Here is a 12,099-nt window from a genome sequence, read left to right as displayed (position 1 = left end):
TATATCTGACTCTTTTAGTTTTAGGGCTTACAAACAACCGTTATGTGAACAAAACTATAATACTCTCTTTAGCAACTTTGTTGCGAGAGTATAAAAAGGCTAAAAAAATCCTCCACAAATAGAAAAGTGTCCATAAAATATATCCTATAGTGTAGTATAGAAATTTTTTCACCCATTCTACAAATTTTAAAAACGCTCCCTTGAATATAAACACATATTCGTAATATATGTGAGATTTATACATACGCCCACATATCATTCGGTCATAAGTCACAACAGCTATTCATCAATTCACCCTTTCACCCTTAAACAATTTCTCAATTCGCGTGAAATGTCAAAAATAATTTTCAAACACACTTCTCATTTTTATTATTATTTATTGCATTTCAATAAATCGTGCGAAAATATTTGCCATTTGTTTTGCATTCATATATGGTACATTCTCAAATGTGTGATTCTTTGTTTGTTTGTATGTAAATTCCCGTACATTGTTCCGCTATAAATGTGAAACAATCATTGGACGTCAGGCGAGCGTTTCAAGTTCGGAGGTTAAATCGAATTGGTGCTTACAAAAATATGGTATGTTAGTTTAGACGACGGAATGTGGAAATGTCTTATTTTTTGTATCATTATTTTGTCAATGTATATATTATAAACCATCTGATCAAAATTTACCCGGACTGATTGCCATTCACTTGAGAGTGGCCAGAAACGATTATTTTACAAGTAACACAAGACTTTCGGTCATTCCGTTTGAAGACGAGATAAAGTGAGAATACGAACCACCTCTATTCAGGGTTATGCGGTGAATCGTTGCAAATGTTTCAAGTTTGGGGAGTTTGGTATATCGCGAACACAATTGTCTGGGTTGTACAAAGCATACAGTGGAGCACCGAAAACTTGTCTTATTCGAATCGTCCATTCACTTCTGTTACCGTTTATAACAATAAACGAGAGATAGTACAACATCCCAACATTTACAGTGGAACATTGGGTATGAAACATGTCAATAGTAGTATCATATCAAAAATTACGTTTTAATAAACATACTCAATTTCTTGCAATATATTATCTTGTTTTTTATCAAAAAAATTGTACATTGTTCCTGACTTAAGGCGTTCATTTCATGGCGAACCAATAATATGATCCTAGCGTTAACAAAATTCTTTGTCCCTATACCAAAACTCCTGCTGGTTGATCGATTTCAAACAGAACTGAAAAAGGAACATTCAATAACTTATTTAGAATAATAATAATAAAAGAGAATACTTAGCCGTATATGGTCGCATTAGACGAATTCGACATATGGAGCACTGGTTTGGTTTAAAGCATTAAAGAAACCGTACAATATTAGCAAATAAAATGGTATATAGAAAATAGTCTGTGTAAGGGTTACCAGAACTAATAAGCCATTTCGGAATCTTACATTTAACATGCTCCAGAATCAACTGCCCACAGATATTTTCAATCGAATCGTAGCAGCATATTCTGCTATAAAAATTAAAAAGTTAGATGGCTGAAACCGTAGAAAGTAGAAAGAGATATAGACATATCTTTATCACGAAAATGCTTAATTTAAGTAAATCAGACCATATCCTCTCAAGGTTGGATTTCAATAGTCAGTTTCAAGTGTGCGTACCCTCTAGATGTAAATGAGAAAAAAGTATTACTAGAGGATGATACTACCTAAATATATATCGACGGATTCTGAATGGACTGAGGTATAGGAGCGGGGTATGCTTCTAGAATTTCGACAGCTATCTCTCTCTCTTTATTTGCGAATCAAACTCATCCAACATCATCTAAGCAGAAGTACTAGGCACAGAGAGGGAAGTTTCAGTAAGCAGCTATATAAACAGACAGCCAAAGCATTGCTGGCCTTGACGCCAAAGATTAATTCCAGCATAATCGACAATTGCATGAAAGCTTTGAGCTCACTGGTAGGTCATCCACTTGCCCATAATTTGAGCTGTTCGGCACGAAAAAGTAGACTCGTTGTGCAAGTTAGCAGCCTCTTGAGACGAAACCGAAACGAGTCAATTCAATGGCCGCTAGGGACCATCAAGGAAGAGCTTGATCTGCAATCAGAACAAATAGCTCAGAACAGATGGAAATCAATAACCAAATGTAAGATAAGGAAGCAGAAATGGTCTAATTATGGCAGAGCTAGAATTAAGGACTTATTAAATAGGTCTAGAAAGATATTCCAAAAACTATGGTAAGGCACCTCGAACTGGCTAACCACCTTTAATAAAAGAAATATACTTGTTCGTCAAATTAGACGTTTGGCGGTTTATTGGCAAATTGACGATTTTAAGTATCACGTACTATCGTAATATTCGTCGTTATTTCTCACCCGATGCGATAGAAACCTTCATGGGGGATCACTTATGATATAGGTCGTATTTGCACATCGTGGAAATACCCCAATTTGTTTTGTATTATACAAAATGAAATCAGAAAAATACAGAGAGCTTCTGGGTAACGTGTTACTGGAGTTTTATGAACAATTTCAAATTCATAAAGCTGCGTTAACTCGAGTAATTTTGGAAAGAAAAAAATTGTCGTATTGAAGCAGGAAGCCGACCTTCAAAATAATACTAATTAAGAATTAACATCTAATTTCTATTAATTAATTTTAACAATTAAATCAATATAAATTTGCATTTTCGAATATTTATAAAATATTAAACGGCAATGTATGTAAACCATTTTCCAAATCAGTGCCTACCTATATGTTGATAAAATTTCTAATTACGGTTATTATTTTTCGCAAAATTTTTCCCATTTATTTTGCAACCAAAACCAACAAAAGTGGCCACGCACTTAATTGCGCTAATTAAATGTGGCTGAAAGCTGATTCGACCAATGAAGGGCATATAGCCGACCCAACCTGCGACCCATTAAAAGCAATTTATTTGATAAAATCCCAACTTTATTGCCATAATTTTGAATCGTAGCTGTGTGAGAAGGTTTCACACTCAAACCACACCGGCAAAGGTCCACGCTTTTTATTCGCACATAATAATAAAATGTTGCGGAATCAGCGACGCTGTGAGCCTACCACTGGTTTGCTGAGTATTTACAAAATGGCTAAATGGAAGTATTAAAATCCCATAACGCTAAATCATTTCGCATTAACACGTGCTGCAGGATGAATGAGAGAAGGACGAGGCGCCAAAGGTTTAAACCGGATAATGCCACATGAACCTGCATATTTATTAAATATTGTGAAGCTATATGCAAATGGAGATTCATTTCGCTTTAGGGGGAAATAGGTATTCTCATTCCACTGGGCTTTTTTCACATTACCGTTATGTGTTTAATGACAACAATTATTTGTACAATGTTTCCCGCCTTAACTGACAATTTTTGCTTTTGAAATAAATATATTTCCGCGCAAATATTTAATGGCAATTAATGATAATCAAATTAATAAAACATCAGCGCGTGTAAAAAGTTCAGCCACTTTGCATAGAGTTTTCCCCGCTATTAAATACACTTAATTGACTAATTGGCTGGAATTGAGTGTGGCATGAATGGTCTTTGCTCAATTTGTACACTTTTTGTCGGATACAAATTAGCAAACATTTTAATTTGATTAAATCTGTAATTTGACAATTATACGACTTAAGCGATAAGTGATCGCAGTTTGTGATTAGTTTGTGTTAATTGGAGAGGAATCTTTAGCACTTCATATTATTTGGCATTTAAGTTCATTATTGCTTCAGTAGATTTAGTACATCGCGTTGCGGTAATGCGATCAGGTAACGCTATAGACTATACTTAACTGATATCTAACTTGAGACAAAAAATCCTAATTACAAGGTAGGCCGAAAGGGGCAGCAAACGACACCATATTTTTATACGCCATTTTAACAGGTCTCTTTAGTCTCCAATTTATGGTCGTCAAAAACGCCCTGTCAGATCAACAATTGAGCGTCTAGTGGAAAAATTTTAATCCACAAGCACAGTACAAAATGTTACAATGGCGGTGATTCAAAGAATTTCCCGTAGTGTCGAGAATATTGCTGCCGCTAGCGCAACAACTAAACCAAGAAAGACCCAAATCAATCTCTCAGACGTCGTTCTCAAGCGTTGGGCATCTCAGTGACATCGTTGGGGCAAATTTTGCAAGAGATGCAAGAGGAATTGAAGCCGCATGGCCACCAGAATCGTCCTCTGTTCGTGAATTTTGCTGATCAAAAACTTGAAAACAATCCGGATATTGCAATTACCATTCAGTGAGGTTTATCTCCGCGGCGTCATTGTGCCGTACTTCTTTGATGATGATCTAGACCGACACGTTACTGTGAATGGGAATCGCTACCGTGCAATGATAACTGAACATTTTTGGTCCGAACTGGATGATATTGACTTAGACAACATGTGGTTAAAACAGTACGGCACCACAATCGATTTATTGAAAACTAGTTTTGTTCAACGGGTTATCTCACGAAATTTTCAGTCAATTGGTCGCCTCCGTGGTGCAATATAACGCAGTTAAGACTCTTTCTTGTGGGGCTACGTCAAGTCTGTGATACCAGCCACCAAGCCAGCGACGATTGATGAACTTCGTATGAATATCGAACGTGAAATTGTAGCATTGTTAGCCGATTTATGCTCGAAATTGGGTGCAGCGTCTGTAAGCGTGCCCGTGGTAGCCTTGCAAAATCAATCGAGTTCGATACATAAAGGCATTAAATGTGCTTTCGCAGAAGAATTTCATTGATATCCCATTGTTTTATTTAAGTTTTGTTTTTGTAACGCTCTTATTGAAAAAATCGTTATAATATCAAGGTTTTCTCAGGAACGTCCTATACAAGAGAATATAAAAACCGCTTGTATATCTTGGTACTAGAAAAATTAACTTATATATGATTTGCCAGGCGTACAAAGTTTTACTATCGTTTAACTAGCTAAGGCCGCGCTAGGATCCAGACTTTTCGTATCGTGTTCTAGCACGGAATTGTTTCGTCAAACAGATAAATATTGGTACAACTTTTCAAGCCACATATACCGTTCAACTCTATGTTCCGTTAATAAAAAAAAAAACTATCCATTATTATACCCTAAAGCTTTAGACGAATTTCCTAATATCCAGAAGAAAACGTCGGGTACCCTATCAAATAAGTGATTACCAGGACAGCTGAATCGTTTCTCCCCAAGAAGCTGATCTTTTGTCTAAATGATTTCACAGCACTATAGCGTACTTTTATACTAGCATTGACAAGTTTCATGCCCAAGAGTTGGTGAGATCCTCTACTATCTCTGTGTAATGCAAACACGATGATTTCCAAATACTATTATTACGTATCTTCTATTAGCTAAACCTGAACTATCCAAATATCTGTATCTATATATGTATTCATAAAAAGTCCACACCTTTCATGCCACATATGTATACTTACGCCAAATACAACTACGATTTTATTTAAAAAATAAGCAAAATACAAATGCTCAATTACCATACACATATGAATTAAGTGCTGCATGCCACACACCTGCAACGACTATATCATGTACTGTACCCCGTCACATAGATGGGTAAGCATGTCGTTCACTTAACTTCAAAGGTTATAAACTTTGCGCGCAGAACACAATGGAAGAGCCCTGAAAGTTATACGTAAATTTGAGAATAGTGGCAGCGAGAAGAAGCTGCAACAAACAGGCGGCATACCAAGCAGCATCAGCACAACAAAAGAGTGCAACAACGGTTTGACGGAGACAACGAAGTTATAAGAATGTGCGCCCTAACATATGCAAAATGTCAACGAAAAAATTATTGTTCTTCCTTTAGTTTCTAATGCTTCCACTAGCCTATGGAATAGTATAGTTTGCACAATGGAGTTAGTCATGTGGCACATGTGTTGATGTTTTCCTTTCCTTTTATATCCTGAACAGTGTATATAAAGTTTGGCTTGATGTTTGTAACACTTAAAAGGAAATGTGGGAGACTTTATAAAGTACATATGTATACATTAACTAAATCGAGATAGCTCGGATTTAGCCCCCGTCAGTGTTTGAGATATCCGTCTGATATTTTGCACACTCTTTTCATCAAGAAACTGCTTACTTATCGAAACCGCTGATATCGGACAACTATATCATTTATCTGTCATCCAAACTAACCGATAAAAATTAAGTTCTTCTACATTTTAGTTTGACAAATAAGCTTCACTAAATTTTCCACAAATTATTATCAAAACTAGCAGAAATGGTTCAGATCGGAAAACTATAGCAAACTGTAGCAGCCTCACACTTTTTTATTTGTCTTCTTCTTCTATCTTCACGAAACTTAGCTTGGATTTTTGAGATAAAACTACTTTTATACCCTTTTATACTGTAAAAAAATGCGCCTGTTAAGGGTAGTATAGCTTCTGTGCAGCTGTAGTTAACTTTTTTTCTTGTTTTATCTTTGTTTCGTGTATATTCATATGGTAATCTGTGAATATTTGTATTGCCTTTAGAAAACGTTGAGCTTTTTACTGTAATTGCCCGAAATTGTGGTAAAGTGTGCCATCATCAATCAAGTAAGAAATGTTGCAAGCTGTGTAAGATTTATAAGTGTGCTACAAAGTTTGGAGCAGCTCAGTCTTTCGTTGACCCCTATAGGAAAAGGGGACCTATACTGCAACCAAATTTATGATTTTCGCTTTCCATACAGTTTTCGTTGAATTTACTACGATTCTTATAGATATTCTTTTAGTTTGTAAGAAATCAATAATAACATAAACCTAAGCAAAATTTCATTTTATAGCGAAAATACTTGTTTTAACGGTATTTGTTTACACAGTTTCAAAAAAAAAAATTAATTATTGGTAAAAAGAACTTTACACTAAAGTTTCCTACAAGGTATTACATGAGCCTAAATATATGGGTTTTTGTATTTGACTTGCACTATTTTCCTATATTTATGAGTGTTTTCATTTATTTTGTTTACCATATTTGTATGCAACCAACACAAGGCACTAAGGCATACAAAAACTATTGAAGGATAAAATAAATTATAGGCCACCCAGTATTAAATAGTCATATTGAAGTCAAAATCTTTCGCTCTGTCTGCGATGTCGACTGATTTACTTTGAACAAGGAAAAGACGGACAAAGCATAACTCTAACTCGCATCATCTTTGAAGAAATATGGACCGATGTTTCCACTGGCTCACAAACCACACCAAGCCGTTGCTTTTTCTGGATGAAATGGCAGCTCTTGAATCTCTTCTGGTTGCTCTTCGTCCCAGAGCTGCCAATTTTGCCTCTTTACAGACCCATGGAATCAAAAATTTGCCTCATCGTTTAACAAAATTTGTCCCGAAAACGTTGGATCTACTTTTCCAGACAACAAAGAGCGGTGCTAGGTCGCTTGAAAAGATCGAGCGACTTCGGTTCTTGCATACTTTGTAAGTTTTCAATTTAAGAACTCGACGTATAAAGCGCCAAGTCCTTCTACTTGTATACATAAGTCCGAGTGGCTACGAACGGCACCGAATTGACTGTTCACGGCCCTAATGTACACACTCAGCTACGCCTGTTATATTTTCTTCACTGTGTAATGGACGTGGTTTATTCGATTGTAATATCCAAGGGCTCAGTAGGGCAATTATATTGAACATAAGTTGAGGGAAGCATACGAAACACATTCTGTACAGAACGTGAATTTTCGTTATAAAGTTGAACGATTTAGACGTTATTCAAGCGTAATTCTTTCCGTAACATGACTCACACGTGATCGGTTAAAAAAAAGGCTATTGAAAAAATCCTCTACTTGAATCACGTGATATACTGTAGTATTTCGATTTGAATAATTTCCTCGGAGGTTATATACCATAGTGATTATAGTGTTTACGATGTGTCTTCCTGGATATCATAAACATCGTGGCAAATTTAATAACAATAACAATTTAGAATCATATATATCAGCAAAAGAATATAAGAATCTGTAATACTTGAATTTACTACAAAATAACTATGCTTTATTATTAATAAAACAAAAAATTTAATTACAGCCTATTCTACTGCCGCGCTGTTAGCTATCGTATTCGCCATACCCTTCGGTATGCGCATGCTGGTGCATAAAGATCGCGGACGTTGGGAAGAATTTGGACCCGCCTTTTATACAGCGCATTTGGAGCTTTTTCTCGGTAACGGTTGTTTAGGTAAGACACCAACTATTGCAAAATGTCACTGAAACTCTAATTTATAAAAACATATTTGCAGGTGTGGGTGTTATGATGTTGCTGGTGCTGACCATCGAAAGATATGTCTCCGTGTGTCATCCAGGGTTTTCACGTCCCGTCATGGGACCACCTGGGTGCGTAAAATGCTTGGTTATTTGCGCTCCAAGCTTTTTTACTAACAAATTTTAATTACACTTTCTAGCATTGTTGTGTTCCTAACCACACTCGTCACTTTCATCATTTACACGCCAAGCGTGTTTCGTGGTGTCCTAGTCAAATGTATATTACACTCTGATGGCAACTATGTTTACTTTCGACGTGATAATAATGAATTCCTAAAGACGCTTTTTTACTCGGTAAATGAGCTGAACTTCGACACTAATAGTAACAGCTCAAAAATATTTGTTTTTCTTTACTATAGGTCTACAAAGTAATGCTCGAGGTGATATTCAAACTAATACCGACTGTATTAATCGCGGGTTTAAATATGCGCATTATGTTGGTGTATCGAAAGACTTGTCAACGACGGCGTGAGATGTTGATTTCGCGCTCGAATTGTGTGCGCGATGAGGATCCAAGAAAATTCGCTGAAGAACGGAGGTTATTCTTGTTGCTAGGTAAGTCATACCTAAATATAATAGGCCTAACGTACAAACATATATAGTAAAATAAGGTTTTGTAAGTTAAAGTAAAAATTATCAGCTTGGACCCTTTCATGCCTTTTTAGGTAGTACATCAATATTGTTCCTTGTTTGTGTGTCTCCTATGGCTATTGTTCATATGACGATTGCTTCCGAAGTATTGCCGAACTTTTCATTTCAGGTATGAACATTGTCCCTGCTATCATACTATAAAAATTTGTAAATAAATTAATTTGCCTTTTCTTGCAGGTGTTTCGAGCATTGGCCAATTTAATGGAACTCACAAATTATTCTATAACATTCTATATATATTGCTTATTCAGCGAGGATTTTCGAAATACGCTGATACGCACCATCAAATGGCCTTGGGTTAGAACGAAATTGTGCCATCATGTCGATGAGGTGGGTTATATTACTAAATAAATTAACTTAGTAATCACTTCTCGGGTAATATTTATAAACTTTCTTATAACTTCAAGTAGCCCAACCATTAATAGTAACATATTTGCGATAATTCATTTAGGAAAATTCATATTATGAAGGATCATGGATTGTTGTTCCGACTAGCCTCAATAAATTAGAGTTTTATACTCTTCACGAAAGTACAGCAAAAAGAAAGCAACCGATTGTTCAAATTTCAGAATTCCATCTCTAAGATAACCTCCTAAAATCAATTTTATGTAAGATTGTAAAATAATATGCTACTCAAGTGATTATTATACCCTGAACAGGGCATGTTATTTTGCCGAGAAGTGTGTTCCAGCCAGAAGGAAACATCTGAGGTCCTATAACTTAGACCTGTGCACATATGTTAAATCAGCATAAAGAGCTGCGACCATTTAGATCCAAGGAAATTTTTCTGATCGGACTACAATTCGCGTACACCTTTGAAGACAGTATGCCCCATAAACTTTCAATGGGATTGTAATCTGGCCTACATGTGGGGCAGTCTAATAAATTTATTCCTTTGTCATGAATAACTCTTTAATTCATACAAGGGCTTAAAATTTTACAGAATATTTGGACAAGTAAATTATTCAATAAGGGCACAATGTCTTGTTGCCATCCGTCGACGGCGAGACCTACAAGTTATAGGCTAATTCAGAACAGCAAAAGAGTTTTTCGAAGAACTTATCACGCATAAGTTAAGTCATTATTTACAAAAGTGAAGTGTGCTTAAAAACAAAATATTTATTTTGGTCCTAAGAAGAAAGCAAAAAATATTTACAAAGGAATCGAGGGTTCACTTCGCTTCCTTCGACACATGTATAGCTTCATTGTCTTACTGAAAAAGCTGTCTCTGTTTCTACATTGTTTTCAATAAATCCATCGTCCGGTAACTCTGTATACTTCTTGGAGTTCATTTTTGTAGTAATGAAGCACACCGGCAGCTTATAATAGTACAAGGCACCACATACCATTACAGAACTCCTCCAAAGTTGTGTCTCACTCTTTGGCCATGTTTTTGGCCGGTATCCTGGCAAGAGAAACTGACTGGCGTAATTGGACCACTACCACACCCACAAAACTCTATTAACTGAAAAAACTCTAATTTGACAGAGGGGACTTACCGATTTTGATTAAATTTAGTTCAGGCATTCTTTTCATATTCCTATATCCTACGAAAATTGTCGAAATCGGACTAAAGACACGTCTACTTTCCATATAACGTAATTTTAAATTCCATTTGAATATTTCACTTTCCTGTGTATAAATCAGGAGGCAATTAATACAACGGAATAAAACTTAAGACCAAAAATGATTCAAGTCCAACAAGACTTGTTCAGACAGGTTCCAAATATGTGGACAGTATACTATAGTTAACTTTTGACCGAAAATATTGGTCAATGTATGAGATATATGTCCAATTGAAATTCAGAGAAAATCTTCTCCTGATAATAATATCGCTGCGTATCAAAAATGGATTAAATCGGGTCAATACTTCCCTCAGCCCCCTTATACGTACCTGTTATATATTTTTTCGAAATTCCGGGTGACTTTATACCGCATATATCGCTCAGTATGTGAGTTATCTTAATGGAAATAAGAGCGCATGTTTGCTCATAATAGTGTATATCTGTACGTAAAATAGATAAAATAGGGCCGAAACTTGACACAGACCCCGTATAACTAATATAAAAATTTCCGAGCATTCTGCCGACTTTACTTTGTTGTTTGTTTGTGAGGTACCATATGAAACCCAGGGAAATTTTTTTGGGATATGGTATGTTAATTGTATGTGTTACTGCAAGAATAAATAAAATCGGGTCAATATTACTCCCAACTCTTATATATTGTATATAATGATTTTTGTTATATATAAAAAAACAAGTTGAAAAACTTTGCAAAAATTTATCATTTTTATACCCAAACCGAATTGCATTGAATTAAATGTCTCTTTCAATATTGACTTTTCACACTTATAAAGGTGTCACTAAGAAGAGACGACTTCAATGAGTTCACAGTTAGGACTATAACAAACTGTGATCACTTATAAACTTAGCTATACTACATTTTGAACAGGAAAAATTTTAAAAATTTTTAAAATTTTAACTGCGTTTAATCAAATGTCTATGGCCATAGCTGTCATACAAGCTGAACGATAAGTCCTTGTATGAAAAACGTGTTTACTTGACAAGATGTCTTAACGAGATTTGGCACAGGTTATTATACTAGGCATCGCTATAATCTCAGAAAAAAAATTTTCGAGTCGGACAACGACTTTCTCACAAACTGACCGATTAAAATTAAGCTTTTCTATGAAATACTTTTTATTTGAAACGGTCTCGTCACGAAATGAAGCATAAATTATTATCTGATGCATCACTACAATTACAGAATATATTGTTTATTTCGGACCACTATAGTGTATAGCTGCTCTACAAACTGAACGATTAGATTCGATTGAACGATTGCATTTTCGCACATTTGATTCAAATTTTTTTCTTGTTTTTTTTTTTTATAATTTAACCACTTGAGGCATAAACTTTAAATTATTGACGCCATTTTTCGCCTTACAGATATCAAATGCACGAGCAACACCTTTAATGCATTTCAACAAAATAGCATTACGAAATCACCATATAACGACGACATCGGGCGTGTGTACCGGCATGGGACGATCAAGTAGCATTTGATTTGTTATGCGCATAACATTGTAACAAAAAAATTATAATTATAGGCATATATGTAACTCAACCATTGAATGTAATTATGATAATTCCTATTGAAGTTACAACAAAAGTAAATAATTCAGAATGTAGAAATAAAATTAAATAG

General features: G+C 35.4%; 1 protein-coding gene across 1 annotated transcript in view; it reads left to right on the top strand.

Annotated features, from left to right (window-relative positions):
* LOC108967107 (probable G-protein coupled receptor B0563.6) overlaps nucleotides 1–11,986 on the top strand; it is a 41,261-nt gene extending 29,275 nt beyond the window's left edge. Inside the window, exons 3-9 of the mRNA XM_018930353.1 lie at nucleotides 8,009–8,158; nucleotides 8,220–8,313; nucleotides 8,382–8,535; nucleotides 8,601–8,796; nucleotides 8,907–9,001; nucleotides 9,070–9,222; nucleotides 11,841–11,986. Coding sequence (XP_018785898.1) covers nucleotides 8,009–8,158; nucleotides 8,220–8,313; nucleotides 8,382–8,535; nucleotides 8,601–8,796; nucleotides 8,907–9,001; nucleotides 9,070–9,222; nucleotides 11,841–11,957 — 959 coding nt within the window. The 3' untranslated portion in view covers nucleotides 11,958–11,986. The remainder of the gene's footprint in view (nucleotides 1–8,008; nucleotides 8,159–8,219; nucleotides 8,314–8,381; nucleotides 8,536–8,600; nucleotides 8,797–8,906; nucleotides 9,002–9,069; nucleotides 9,223–11,840) is intronic.
* Nucleotides 11,987–12,099: the final 113 nt, after the last annotated feature.

Source organism: Bactrocera latifrons, unplaced genomic scaffold (assembly GCF_001853355.1).
Source record: "Bactrocera latifrons isolate USDA-ARS-PBARC rearing strain unplaced genomic scaffold, ASM185335v1 scaffold_177, whole genome shotgun sequence".
NCBI classification, from domain to species: Eukaryota; Metazoa; Arthropoda; class Insecta; order Diptera; family Tephritidae; genus Bactrocera; species Bactrocera latifrons.
The sequence above is the reverse complement of the archived record's forward strand: the minus strand, read 5'-3'. Positions and strand labels throughout refer to the sequence as shown.